At 42.3% G+C, this 15,577-nt stretch overlaps 1 protein-coding gene across 1 annotated transcript in view; it reads left to right on the top strand.

Annotated features, from left to right (window-relative positions):
* Positions 1-9,143, top strand: part of LOC116835645 (interferon-induced very large GTPase 1-like) — a 13,916-nt gene extending 4,773 nt beyond the window's left edge. Inside the window, exon 2 of the mRNA XM_032798642.2 lies at positions 1,006-9,143. Within this exon, the coding sequence (XP_032654533.1) occupies positions 1,008-8,333 (7,326 nt within the window). The 5' untranslated portion in view covers positions 1,006-1,007 and the 3' untranslated portion in view covers positions 8,334-9,143. The remainder of the gene's footprint in view (positions 1-1,005) is intronic.
* Positions 9,144-15,577: the final 6,434 nt, after the last annotated feature.

Raw genomic sequence — 15,577 nt, 5'->3', positions numbered from 1 at the left:
ATTGTTTCGACTATTTTGCCCGGTACCGACGTTAGACTTACCGGTCTGTAATTGCCGGGATCACCTCTAGAGCCCTTTTAAAATATTGCCGTTACATTAGCTATTTTCCAGTCATTGGGTACTGAAGCCAATTTAAAGGACAGGTTACAAACCTTAGTTAATAGTTCCGCAACTTCACATTTGAGTTCTTTCAGAACTCTTGGGTGAATGACATCTGGTCCCAGTGACTTGTTAATGTTGAGTTTATCAATTAATTCCAAAACCTCCTTTAGTGACACTTCAATCTGTGATAATTGCTCAGATTTGTCACCTACAAAAGCCAGCTCAGGTTTGGGAATCTCCCTAACATCCTCAGCCGTGAAGACTGAAGCAAAGAATCCATTTAGTTTCTCCGCAATGACTTTATTGTCTTTAAGCGCTCCTTTTGTATCTCGATCATCAAGGGGCCCCACTGGTTGTTTAGCACACTGCATCCCAAGCCCCTGCTCCAGCCCTGGCCCGCATGCTAACTCCTGCCCAGACCCTGCACCCCAACTTCCTGCCCCAGCCCTGAGCCCCCTCCCACATTCTAAACCCCTCATCCCAATTCCCAGCCCGGAGTCTGCAGCCCCAGTTGGAGCCCTTCCTTCCTCCCACACCCCAACCCTCTGCCCCAGCCTAGAGCCCCCTCCTGCATTCTGAACCCTTCATGCAATAAATAAGTTAGCTACATTTAGTTTTCATTTTATTGAAAATTTATTTGAAAATTGTAGTGCATTTGGTTATATTTATAGTTAATTATTTAATATTGTCGTATGTGTGTGTTGGGTGGGGTTGTGCGCAGAGCATATTATGGTCATGTGGTTCTTTTGGTTAATGGTGGTTGCAAGCATGGTTCCTGAATCACATAACTGTGAGTACCACCGGTGTAGCCCATTGTATATAATATAAGGCCAGGAGTGAAGCTGTCGGAGGGAGGGACATCTTCATCTGAGTGTAATATTATTTTTCCACTCCATTTCACAGCCATGTCTACGGGAAAGGAAAAACCCAAGAATTCAGCACAGGGAGATCTTGCAAAGGATGAACTAGCCAAGAGACTGGAAGCAGTGGGTCTGAGTGCAGAATACTGGTTGCCTAAACTACACAAACAACTTGGAGTTACCTCTGCCCAAGCCCTGAAACACCTGCAATATGAAGACTACCTAAAGTTAGAGTGCGACGTGCAGCACACATGGGAAAAGCAGGCGCTCCAAGAACTACTGAAGATAGACAGCAAGGCAACAATGAAGCAGCTGCAGGAGCAGCGCTTGGAGATGCTAAAGAAGAGGCAGGAGCAGGCTAAGTCGGCACTGAAGGAGCTAAAAGAAATGCAGGAGAAAGGCAGGAGCCGCCACGAGGAAGCTGTAAGAAAGAAAGAGGAGGAGCTGCAGCGAGCTATGGACATAGCCCCAGAGTATTGGGCACCAGCTGAGAAGCAATTGAAGACAGTGATAGAGAATGTGCACAGACAATTAGACCTCCTGGAGGAGTCGGTGTCCCAGAGTGAGAATCTCCCTGACAAGGAAGTTTTGAGACGAGCGTCGGGAGGGCTGGCCCTGCAGGGCATTTACAAAACTAAAAAGCTTGCAGAGATGGTGGAGAAGCGAGAGCAGCTCATAGAAATCCCAGAAGGGTTTGAGCTCTTTAGCCCACAGCAAGGGCCGTTGTTTGAGAAGAAGGAGTTTTCATCGGCTGAAGCAGAATCCACATTCACAAGGACCATGGAGAAGCTGGGGATTAGCATCGCAGCCAAGGGTGGATTTGGGGTGTTTAGTGCTGAAACCAGCACAGATTATGGCAAATCTGAAGAATCAAAAAAATCCCAAAGGTCCCGCTTGGAATACACCTACATTTGCACCACCCAGTACAGCTATATCCCACTGGCCTCATGCTACTTCCCCAAGGATCAGCTTCGACTTTCCAGTGCAGCGCTGCAAGAGTTAAAAGAGATTGAGGACATTTTAAGTCACACCTCAGAGTCGGACAAGCTAAATTTGCTGAAGAGCAGGGGCAGGAGTTTCTTCAGTCGCTTCGGGTCTCATGTAAACCAGGGCCCCCTGCACTTGGGTGGGATATTCTGGTGGAAAGCGTCTTCTGAGGGATTCCGGGCAGAGCAGCTGGACGAGGTGAAGAAACAAACATCTGATGCACTCAGCTCCTATGTTGGGGGCAGCTATGGTGGGTTTGGCTGGAGCATTGCAGCTGGTGTGACTGCATCAAAATCAGGTTCTGAAGCCTCATTTCAGGGCACAGATAGAAAACAAATGCAAACAGAGGTTCAGCTGTTTGTGACCAAGACAGGCGGCCAACCTGGAGTGGATTCACTCACAGCATGGAAATCTGGGTTACTGGCCAGTAACAAAACCTGGTCTGTTATTGACAGAGGTTCTCGGCTGATTCCAGTGTGGGACATAATCCTGTCCACTCACAGACACGATTTTAACGATGTTTATCAAATGAGGAGCAGCTTCATACATGCTTATGAAGCCCTAACAAACCTAAGTGTCAGTACATTGCTTGGGGAGGAGTTAGCCAGTGCAGTGAATGAAGCCAGATCGTTCTTAGAGGAAATGAAGACCTGGGAACTCACTGGGGATGAAGAGCAGCTGGTGACGCTGCTCAATTTCAAACAGAAGCTGAATGAAAAAACAAGAAGCCCTAATGTATGGATCAACATTTGCCTGTCAGAGAAGGTGCTTCAAGATTTCCTGGAAAAAACAGTTACTCTGTGCAAAGATTTATCTGCCCCAAATGAGAAGTACATCAAAGCTTTGCTGCACTGCCTTCTGGATCCTTATATCTATTCAGTTAAGAATTTCCCCAGATCTTCTTTCATTATGCAATGGATTTTCCAGTCAGCAGCAGAACAAGCAGGACAGATCTGCAGCTCAGATCTTACAGATTTCATTAAAGTTTTACAACAAATGGAAAGTGGCATCAAGGAAGCTACCGCTGTCTCTATGAATTCTCCAACAGCACAACATGAAGCAAAGAGAAAAGCTACTCTGATTCTCAGTTTATCCTTCCATTCATTACTGCAGGCTCTAAGAAAGAGAGCTGAGACAGAGACAGAACTCTTATTACTCTCCATTGCAGCCAGGGCAGGATACCGTGTGGACAGTAACACTTTTCAGTATCTCCTTGGGTGCCCAGAAATTAATTTCATGTTAGAGGAAATGCAAAGGGCACATGAGGGATATTTGACCCTTAGGGATCAGGATGTTTCCAGAGCTCAGGCTTTCCTGCTGTTGACAGGTCTGACAGTAGCAGCTAAAAATAAAGTTATGGGCCCCGAAGAGAAGAAGAAATGTTTGACTTTTATTGAAGATCACATGGGCAACTCGCTGTCACAGGAAGTTACTTTTGTCCTTGCAAAGCACAGGGCATTCACTGATTGGAAGGCACTGGAAAAAGATTTGAATTCCCTTGTAAATGGAAATATAGAAGCCACAAATGATGATCGGCAGAAGGAATATATAAAGAAAGGATTAGAAAACATTTTTCAAGAAACCAAGCAGGTAAATTCACCAGTGTCAACATGCAAAGTGCAGTCCAGAGACACTAAGACATATGAATTTCCCAAAACTCCAGGGTTTCTCAAATTAATCAAGCGACTTAAACTTGAAAATTACTATCCAAATAAAATGGGGATGGCAGATTTCCAGATAATTCACAAAACATCTTTACATGGCAGCCACCCCAGCAATGAAAGTGAGCTGCCATTTTATTTTTTGGATAAGCTGTTGATGCTGGACTATCGGGTAAGATATTTGATTTTCAGGGATGACAGTAAAACAAAACAAGGCATAGCCAATACACTGAACACCAAAGATGATGTGAATGAACCCACAGATAATATAGATGAGCTTTTTAATGATCTTGATGAGAAATCTAATGAATTTACTGAAATTAATGAGGGTCAGGTAAATCCCATGGACATCCAAATGGCAATTTTTCACTGTGCAGATGATTTCATGAGGCAATATATTTCAACAAAGCTTTCTTTATGTCAATTTGCACTTCCACTTTTGGTGCCAGATCCCCGCACTTCACAAATAGAATTCCCTCTTTGGTCCTTTTGCCAAGTTAATAAGAAATGGCAGAGTCATGGAGAATTTCAAAACAAGACCTGTAAAGATAAATTGATTTATCAAGCAGATCTACCAGTGGTGTCCTTCATAAGATTTGGTGCATCTTCTTTTTCTAAATCTCAGCTCTTAAATACACTGTTGAGTAAGCAAAAGCATAGTATTTTTTTCCATCGTCACTGTAGAGGCAGCATTAAAAACTGCCTCTTGATGGAAGGTGTTGTAGAAATCACCTGGTATTGTCCAGGTAGAGATAAAGGTGATGACAGGTTTGACAGTTGCATCGCATTCACTAATCTTCACGGAGATGCAAGAAAACACGAGCAACAAATCAATTTTTTACAGGAAATAGCTTCTGTCACTGTGGTTCTCTTGTCGGACGCTGATCGGAATGAAAACGGCAGGAAGGTTTTACAAGACCTCTTAAAATCCCCCAAACCTTTCATCTTTCTCTGTATTGACAAAGAGAGAATAACGGTTCAGTCTGAAAAGCGAGTAAAAATAGCTGTTAAGAACCAGAGTGAGTCAAAATTAATGGAGGAACTGACCACTGCAATTAAACGTGCTGTAGAAACTTCAAATATTCCTTGTAGTCTAGATAAATGTGCAAAGACTGCTCAAAAGCATGGATTTCGTGTGGACAAAGACAAAGGAGAGTGCACAGAAGGCAAAGAACTGGCCAAAAAAGTAATGGTTTTTCTGGAACAGAAAAATATTTTATATACTAAGGACAAATTATTACCTCTCCAAGGAGAGTTGTGGCACAGGTGGTGTAAAAAAGATAAAGAACGTACCCGTTTGCAGGATGATGAGAACATGAGCATTGAACAACACCTAAGTCAAATACAATCAGAAAAGCTTGCAATACGAAAAGATCAGTTACAGAGAGCATTCCCCCTGAATGAACTAATGCAGTCAGTGCTTTCAGCTCTGACTTTACCTTCCCAAAAAACCAAAATGTACTTTTTGCAGTGGCTGAAAGTATTTATAGCAGATCTGTCTTCTGATCATCTTCCAGAGCTTCATCGAAAATACCATGATTTGTGGTCACAAAACCAAAGAAGAGGAAATAATGACTTGCAAAAACAATTAGAAAAATTATCACATGAAATAAAGGAATCTACTTTTGGTCTCGAGCATCTTTTGAGAGAAGTGGGTCAGATTTATGAAGCTTTGGATGCACTACCTGAACAGGATAAATGCTATCATGAACTACCAAAAATTGTAGCTGATTTGATGATTGAAGGGTATCCTGTTGAGCTCCTGGATGGTGACACTTCTTATGTGCCATTCAAATGGATTGGAGCCATCTTTGACAAGTTAATTGCGAAATTAGGAGACCAAAAAGTGTTTGTTCTTTCTGTACTTGGCATTCAGAGCACTGGAAAATCAACCCTGCTGAATGCCATGTTTGGACTTCAGTTTAAAGTCAGTGCAGGGAGATGCACCAGGGGAGCATTTATGCAACTAGTTAAGGTGGATGATGAGCTCAGAAAAGAGCTGAACTTTGACTTTATGGTGGTTATTGACACTGAAGGGCTTCGGGCAATACAGCTAGAAAACAGATCAGCACTCAGCCATGATAATGAGCTAGCCACTTTTGTCATTGGTCTTGGCAACACAACTTTGATCAACATTTTTGGAGAGAATCCTTCAGAAATGCAAGATGTCCTGCAGATCACTGTCCAGGCATTTCTGAGGATGAAGCAAGTAAATCTCTCCCCAAGCTGTTTGTTTGTGCATCAAAATGTTGGAGACATAACTGCAAATGAAAAGAATATGGAAGGACGAAGACGCCTTCAGGAAAAATTAGATGAAATGACAGTTACTGCAGCCCAGCAAGAGTTCTGTGATGTTACCTGCTTTAGTGATGTTATCCGATTTGATGTGAACACCCACATCCATTACTTTCCTCACTTCTGGGAAGGAGACCCACCGATGGCACCTCCAAACCCCAGTTACAGCCAACGAGTGCAGGAACTAAAGAGGGAAATTCTCACAGTTGCCAAAGAAAAATCTGAACATAGTTTTCTAAGACTGTCAGAATTAAAAAAACGCACTCTAGACCTGTGGGAGGCTTTGTTAAATGAGAATTTTGTATTCAGCTTTAAAAATACACAGGAGATTGTTGTATACAGCAGACTGGAAAACAACTATAACAAATGGACCTGGGAACTGAGAAGTTTCATGCTTGATTTGCAGAACAAGCTGAACATCCAAATTCAGAACGGAAAAATCTCCAAAATAGATAGAGTAGATCTTGAAAAAAGAGTTCAGGAAAAATATGATGCCATTGAAAAGGATCTAGAAAGATATTTTAGGGAAGACAAGGACTGTAACATACTGATTCAATGGGAAAAAAATATTAAAACAAAAATGAACTTTTTCAGACAAGAAGTGATTGACAAAATTTGTCAAAAAGTTCAAGAACTTATCAACTTAAAGAATCGTCAAAGCAGTTTTGAACAAAGGAAATCAGCTTATAAAGAGGAGTTGCTTAGAAAAAGCAAGGAGTTGGCCCTAGATTTCAGAGATAAGGAATTGAATGAAAGTGAGCTTAGAGATAGCTTTATCAGAATGTCGAATGAATGGGTTATTGAGATGTCCTCTGCTGCCCCTCATGTTGAGGAGCCCAATTTTAAAACTGATATGGAGAATTTCCTTTGCGATCATTTTAAATCAGAACACAGTATAAGAAACAGGATTATAACATCTTCTGAATGGACTCATTTTCTTCTGAACCCTTCTGAGCACATCTCAATGAAGAGGGAATGGTACATACTGAAGAAGAAGACTACTAAATATTGTGATGTTGAGAATTTAAAGACAAAGGCAGCACACCTAGAGCAGCATATCTATGAATATGTTGAGAACAAAGCGAGAGAGATAATGAATTACAGTCCCAGTTACTTTCATGAAATAGTGGAGTTAATAAACAAAGAGTTGGAATCTGATTCAGAGGATGACAATTTTACATCAACACGCTCATACAAAGTGGATGTCTCTCTATATTTATGCCAAATGGCAAGAAGGAAGTTTAGCGAGACATTCAAAGCATTCCAGAAATCAGATGATCCAGTCTTGTATCTTGAAAGTAAGAGAGAGGAATTCTTTAGCTCTTTTAAAATCGCCTGCCAAGGAGCAACATCCATCACAACTTTTGCTGATATTTTATGCAGCAATCTTAAATCTGCTATCTGCCATGCTGTCTATGACAAGACTGCCATTGACATAGCAAATGAGATGAGGTCTGACTATCCTGCCTTCAGTGGCAACAGAATCACACTGGAACTGTTCATGCTGTATTGTCTTTTAAAGCAGGAAGATTTTGAAAAATACCAGCAGTATATTTATAACCCAAGTTATTATGTGGAGGATTTTATCAGACGAGAAGTTGATAAGTATTGTTTAGACAAAAAAAATCCAAAATTGAAAAATTTCTTAAATTTAAATCTTGATTCTTTCCAGACTCTTGTTCTTTCGGCAATTCATAAATCAATTAAAGTTGTTAAAGATAAACATGGTAATGTAGCTTCGTGGTTGGATGAATTTTGTACCAGTCTTGGAGATGATTTGTACCTTCCCAGAAGCAATCTGACAAGCATTGAACATCAAGAGACAAAAGACATACAGTTTCTTGAAGAAGTGGTGAGTAAGTCACTGATGCCTGCCATAGAGCAGCTGAAACAAACATTCTCCAAGATTGATTTGGATCCGTTTGTCACAAAACCCCATCAACTCCTATTTGAGCAGCTCAGTGGGTGTTTGAAGCAATGTCCCTTTTGCAAGGCTGTTTGCACGAACACAATTCCTGGTCATGATGGAGATCACAGCGCTCTTTATCATCGTCCTCAGGCTCTGGCTGGAATCCAGTGGGAAGGGACAAATCATCTAGTCACTGACATTTGTACCAGCCTTGTAGCAAGTGACTGCAAAATAGTGCTTGATGGAAAAACAATTCCGTGCAAAAATTATCGAGAAGTAGGACCTGACTATGCAAATTGGGACATCAAATCAGATACCTCACAACTGTCTTATTGGAAATGGTTTGTCAGTCATTTCAGATCTGACTTAGAAAAAATGCATAATGGAAAATTTGAAGGCAAGGGGGAAATCCCGACTGATTGGGATAACTTAAACAAGGATAAAGTACTTGCTGAGATGTTATCAATGCGGACCATGTTTGATGGTAAGAATGAATTGGATGTGAAAATTATGTTTTGAAAAGGATATTGAAAAATATTTGCAATGAATAGCTTGAATAGCTTTAGGAAGGAACTTTTTCTATCAAAAATGAAGTGAAGTGTGTCGGAGGGTTTGTCATATTTTACTTAAAAAATAAAAACCAAACAAACAGTATTTTTTGTAGGCCTCAAGGGAGAAGTTGCCATGAAACTTTCCAAAAGAAGCATCCTTCTTCATAATAGAATTCACCAGTCCCCCTGTGCTTTGTCCGACTGGAGAAGCCATTCCTGAAAATTAATTCAGATGCAATTGGTCTTCTTTGGTAGCAACAATTGCAAAAACATAGAGAGTTCAACATCAGGAGAGGACTCTCGAGTTACATGGCAAGGACACTTAACTGAGGACAATGCCAAATTGATAAGATCTTTATTAAAATGAATGGAAGAACAACAAATGCTCTGAAACACAGAGTTACAAAGCAATAACACGACTCTATGACTCCTGTTGGTAACATCTCTATTATAGAGAACTACTTAGCCTAACATACTCACACCCTTCCCTGAAGGCCTGGCATTAGCAGACGGAGGACCAGCCTTGTCCCTGGCATGCCCGATGAATTTGATGGCCCAGGCTTCCCCAGTTGATAGGGATTTCATTTGAGTGTTGAGTAGCTAAGCTGTATTGCAAAGCTGAGCTAATAGCTTGATAAAACATAGAAAAAGCAGGGTGAATGAATGATCCTCTTGCATGGTTGTTGACCCCTTTTATAGGGTCCTGGTACTGCTTAAGCTAGGCCCAACCTACCATGCCCAGATCTTATTTCCTCCCTCTAATAAATCTTCAGGTACACTTACTCTCTAGCTTAACATGTTATGACATATTCATGTATATTAATATTATCTCACTCCCAAAACCGTTACCTTTGGCCTCACTTGTGACTTCCATGTTCTGTGGTTACTGGTCTGTCCCAGACATATGATAAACATATTTAGTTCTTTGTTCAGTTCCCGATTCAGTTCCCCAAAGTCAAGAGGGGCAACCGATCGGCCATTTATCTATGCCAAAGGTTACAAACACCCATACTAACTTGCTCTAACTAATCATACAGGATACAGGCCTGCAGGTTCCTTTCATTACAGCCAACTGTTATGAATAACCATGAGTAACTATTATGAGTAACATGTACTGGAATTTATCAACAACCCCTGAAAGTATGATTCAGCAATAGTAATATATGATAACAAAATAGTATGAATCAACCCAATGAAGAAAATAACATTATGTAATATAGCAGGCTAGCAAACTGATCTTCTGGGCTACAGCGTGAATAGACAAGAGAGGTTATTCTCACAGTGAAGCAGTATAAAAAGCACCCCAGGCTGGAGAACTAAGGGGCCACAGCTATTCAACAGTCCAGACTGTATCCTGGGCAATGTCACACACACATTGAGACCAAGTCTGAAAATGTAGACCTAGTTCTCTCATCCAAGTTAAAATGGTTGTATGGGAGAGGGTGAGAGTGAGAGATAGAGAAAAAGAAGAAAAAAAAAAAGAAAAGAAAAGAACAGTATCCCAAGAGACAGACTTTGCACAATAGTTTCAGAGAGTTCATGCCCTACTGTGCTACACCTGAAAAGCAAACTCAGAAGCAACTTTAACCTTGGACCTGGACCACGTCAGCCTGGCCAACCTCAAGGGAGAAGAGGAGGAAATGCAAGAGCCCACATGTCAGCCCTCATTCAGATGCCACTCATCATTGTGCAGTCAGTGATGCTTTAAAAATGATCTCAAATAGCTTTTCTTTTTCTAGCTGTTAATTCTGTATTAAGATTTTATTGCAATACATTATGTCATTTATAAGGAATAAACAATTTTTTTCTGCAAACACAGTGCTACCTACTATTACCTCATGACTGCAAGGATGCATGCCTATAAAAGATCCACAAATACATGCATGTTCAAAATATTTTAAGAGCTGTTGCCTGCTTTTCTTTAAACAGGTGAGTCCACTGTGTGCTCCAGGGGTGCCATTTGGGGAGGCAGAGACGGGCTCCACCCCACCTCCCCCCGAGTTTCATACCAGAGATCTGCTCACAGTGCACACCCTAGACCAAGACCGAGCTCTTAACTGCAACACAGCTTGAGTGTGATACGTGATGACTTCTGTATTGCTCCCAGCTTCCTCCTTGGGGCAGGGAGTTTGTTTACAAACAGAGGCAAGGTGATTAAGATAACCAAAGGCTTGCAATTAAATTAAGGATCATTAGATGATCCTGAAAGCATTGCCAGGCGCTCCAGTTAAAAGATAAGGAAACAAAGGGTAGGAGTAAAGGGTCAGTTTTCACAATGGAGAGAGGTAAATAGTGGTGTCCCCCAGGGGTCTGTACTTGGACCAGTCCTATTCAACATATTCACAAAGGAACTGGAAAAAGGGGTAAACAGTGAGGTGGCAAAATTTGCAAATGATACATTACTCAAGATAGTTAAGTCCAGAGCAGACTGCGAAGAGTTACAAGGGGATCTCACAAAATTGGGTGAATGTACATCAAAGTGGCAGATGAAATTCAATGTTGATAACTGCAAAGTAATGCCCATTGGAAAACACAATCCCAACTGTACATATAAAATGATGGGACTAAATTAGCTGTTACCACTCGAGAAAGATCTTGGAGTCACTGTGGATAGTTCTCTGGAAACATCCACTCAATGTGCAGCAGCAGTCAAAAAAGCTTACAGAATATTGAGAATCATTAGGAATGGGATGCCCACATCTTCAATACTGTGTGCAGATGTGGTCACCCCATCTCCAAAAAGATATTGGAATTGGAAAAGGTTCAAAAAATGGCAACAAAAATTATTAGGGGTACGGAATAGTTTCCATATGAGGACAGATTAAAAAGACTGGGACTTTTCAGCTTGGAAAAAGATGACTAAGGTGGTGTCATGGGTTTGGTCACAGAGACCCCCTTGGGACTGTCACCTGATGTGCTGAAATTACCTCTGAGCCCATTTTCCCTGCCAGTTTGGGACTCCAGAACCCTGACTTGTTGAGCCAGACATGCTAGCTAGTAACACAGACCCAGGGTCTGGGCCATGCCCCCAAAACTTCAGGCTTTAACTGAAAAAAGCTTAGCAGGTTACATATTTCCAGCATTCAGATACCCCGCTCCAAATGGGATCCAACCCCCCCCAAAATCCGTTTTACTCTGTATAAAGCTTATACAGGATAAATTCATAAATTGTCCACCTTCTATAACACTGATAGAGAGAGATGCACAGCTGTTTGTCTCCGCCCCTGCCCCCCTGGTAACAACTCCTTACTCTGGGTTTATTAATAAACAAAAGTCTAAAAAGTAGGATTTAAGTGGTTTCAAGTAATAACAGACAGAACAAAGTCAGTCACCAAGCAAAATAAGCAAAAACATGCAAGTCTAAGCCTAATACATTAAGAAACTGATTAGAGGCAATGACTCACCCTCAAACATGTTCCAATTAGTTTCTTTCACAGACTAGACTCCTTCCTAGCCTGGGCCCAATCCTTTCCCCTGGTACAGTCTTGGGTAGTCCCAGCAGACATCTTAGGTGGTAGCTAGAGGTTTTCTCATGCCTGGCAGCCCCCTTTGTCCTGCTCCACCCCCTTTTATAGCTTTGGCACAAGGCAGGAATCTTTTGTCTCTCCCTGGTCCCCACCCTTCCTTCTAAATGGAAAAGTACCAGATTTAAAATGGATTTCAGTATCATATGACATGGTCACATGTCTCTGAGAGCTCATTCCCCATGCGGTGTCTCACACATACGCAAGAAGGCTTTCAGGTAAATAAGGCCATTTACAATCATTATCTGGGTCAATGGAAGCCATCAAGCTTCTAAACCATCATTAATGGCCCAACTTTGCATAATTACAATAGGACCTCAGAGTTATACTTTGTATTTCTAGCTTCAGATACAAGGATGATACATGCATACAAATAGGAGGAATATATTCAGTAGGTTATAACCTTTGTTGTTATACCTTACAAGAGATATAAGAACATAAGAACGGCTGTACTGGGTAAGACCAAAGGCCCATCCAGCCCAGTATCCTGTCTATCGGCAGTGGCCAATGCCAAGTGCCCCAGAGAGAGTGAAGCTAACAGGCAATGATCAAGTGATCTCTCTCCTGCCATCCATCTCAACCCTCTGGCAAACAGAGGCTAGGGACACCATTCCTTACCCGTCCTGGCTAATAACCATTAATGGACTTCACCTCCATGAATTTATCCAGTTCTCTTTTAAACCCTCTTATAGTCCTAGCCTTCACAACCTCCTCAGGTAAGGAGTTCCACAAGTTGACTGTGCGCTGCGTGAAGAACTTCCTTTTATTTGTTTTTAAACCGCTACCTATTAATTTCATTTGGTGGCTCCATCTGTATTAAATGGGAATAAGTAAAAACTTTTCCTATCCACTTTCTCCACATCACTCATGATTTTATATCCCTCGTATCATATCCCCCCTTAGTCTCCTCTTTTCCAAGGTGAAACAGTACCCTAGCCTCTTTATTCGCCTCGTATAGACCCTTCCAAGCCTTAATAATTTTAGTTCCCTTCTCTAAATCTTTTCGTGCCAGTAAATCTTTTTCTGAGAATCGAGACCACGTCTGTACGCAGTATTCGAGATGTGGGCATACCATTGATTTATATAAGGGGCAGTAAGATATTATGTTCTTATTCCTTATCCCTTTTTTAATGATTCTAACATCCTGTTTGCTTTTTGACTGCCTCTGCGCACTGCGTGGACATCTTCAGAGAACATCCACGAGCTCCAGATCTTTTTCCTAATTCATCGTGTAGCTAAATGGCCGCCCATCCATATTGTAGTGTATAGTTGGGGTTATTATTTTCCAAATGTGCAGTTACTTTACATTATCACATTAAATTTATTCGAGCATTTTTGTTGGGCCCATCCACTTGTTTTTGTGAGATCTGTAGTTTGAAGTTCTTCACTACTGCCTTGGTCTTAACTATCTTGAGCAGTTTAGTATCATCTGCAACTTTGCCACCTCATTTTTTACCCTTTCTCGCAGATCATTTATGATTAAGTTGAATAGGATTGGTCCTAGGACTGACCCTTGGGGAACACATAGTTTACCTTCCTCTCATTCTGAGAATTACATTAATTCCTACCCTGGTTCCTTGTCTTTTATAAACCAGTTCTCAGTCCATGAAGGATCTTCCCTTTATCAAACCAATGACAAGCTTAATCTTATGTAACATCTTTTTGGGCAGGGAACTTGTCAAAAGGCTTTCTGGGAAATCCAGTACACTACGTCCACTGATCCCCTTGGTCCACATGTTGTTGACGACTTCAACAGAAACTCTAATAAATTAGTAAAGACATCTTCCCTTTTACAGAAACCATGTTGACTTTTGCCCAACGATTTATGTTCTTCTATGTGTCTGACAATTTTATTCTTTACTATTGTTTCAGCGAATTTTCCTGGTATTGACATTAGACTTACCGGTCTATAATTGCCAGGATCACCTCTAGAGCATCAAAGGGGGAATTGTGAGGGAAAATATGGCGGGCTTACAACTTTGGCTACGCTTTTAGGCCTAAACTTTGCATAAGCTTGTTTCTAGGCTGAACTTTGGTTCAGCTTGTCTCTGTGTAAAAGGGGTAGAGAGGACAGGGACAGAGTGATGGAAAGTTGCTTGTGTGCATCAAGGGGTAAAAGGAGTCACAGTGGAAAGTTCCCAAAACGGAACAATGGCTTTGTGTGTATAAAGGGCTTGAGGGGGCAGAGTGATAAAGTCCCCAAGTAGCATAAGTTGCAATGGCCAGGCTTATGAAATATATAACCACAACAGTTGTGTTAGAAAGGTCGCTGACCGCAAAAGAACAGACAGTGAGTAGCAGGGAAGGCCTAGTGGGGGAGATGATTGTTTTTGCTTTTGTCCTATATTAATTTTGCAATGTATTCCAAATGTGGTAATTAATGTACAATGTGAGTGTAAGCCTGTCTGCCGTGCTTGGGGCAGCAAAATACATAGAGCCGCCCCTGCCCAGCAGTCTGATGTTATGAGGGACCATGCAGGGAGGAAATAGGAGAGGCAGCTGGTGAAAGGCGAGTAAGGATCCTGGAAGGAGATTGGTGATCTGCCCCTGGGCACACCTTCAAAAGTTTTGTTTGAACCCCGCCAAAGGTTTGGAGGAGCCCTGGTTCTGGCCTGTCTGAAGACCAGACTGTCTACTCCTACCACCCCAGCTGCGTCTTCTAGAGAAGTCCTGTCTCGGCCTGGGATTAGGGTAGGTGCGCTGTGGTTGGGGTCGGAAGGGCCTACATTGCGTCACTGGGGTATGCATGCCTAATGAATGCATGATGGCCCAGTTGTCCTTCAGACTCTGGAGGCTAGAGTCAGTCTTGTCTGAAAACAGATCATGGCCATCAAAGGGCAGGTCCTGAATGGTCTGCTGGAGTTCTGGTGGAAGACCAGAGACCTGCAGCCACAAGATGTGGCGCATAGTTATGCCCAAGGCTAGAGTCCTAGCCACCGAGTCCACCACATCTATTGAGGCTTGCAAAGATGTCCTGGCTACTTTCTTTCTCTTCTCTAGTAGGGCCCTGAACTCCTCCCTGGACTCCTGAGGAATAAGCTCTTTGAACTTTCTCATCAAGTTCCAGGTATTATAATTTGTAGCGACTCAAGAGGGCCTGCTGGTTAGCCACTCTGAGCTGAAAGTCGCCAGTAGACTAAATCTTGCACCCGAATAAATCCAGGCATCTAGCGTCCTTGGATTTAGGAGTGGGAGCTTGTTGGCCGTGTCTTTCCCTCTCATTGACGGACTGTATAATGAGGGAACACGGTTGGGGGTGAATATACACTTATTCGTAATCCTTGGAGGGGACCAAGTACTTCCTTTCCACTCCTTTGGCAGTGGGAGGAATAGAGGCCAGAGACTGCCAGATCGTAGTGGCATTAACCTGCATGGTCTGGACAAACGACAAGGCTATACGTGTCGGTGTATTGGCAGATAGAATGCCCACTACTGGATCTTCGATATCCACCACCTCCTCTACCTGGAGGCTCATGTTTTGTGCCACCCTGTGAAGCAACTCCTGGTGTGCACAGAGGTCTATAGGTGTGGGGCCAGAAGAGGACATACCCACCACCACCTTATCGGGCGAAGACGCGGAGGATACTTCAGGGACTAACAGGTCCTGGGGAAGGTCTTGCTGGGGGGAGGTGTCCAGCTGCCCTAGGTCCACCATGCTAGGGGCATGGGCCTGAGTTGAGGGCAGGGC

The sequence above is a fragment of the Chelonoidis abingdonii genome, chromosome 3 (genome assembly GCF_003597395.2).
Source record: "Chelonoidis abingdonii isolate Lonesome George chromosome 3, CheloAbing_2.0, whole genome shotgun sequence".
Classification (NCBI taxonomy): domain Eukaryota; kingdom Metazoa; phylum Chordata; order Testudines; family Testudinidae; genus Chelonoidis; species Chelonoidis abingdonii.
The sequence above is the reverse complement of the archived record's forward strand: the minus strand, read 5'-3'. Positions and strand labels throughout refer to the sequence as shown.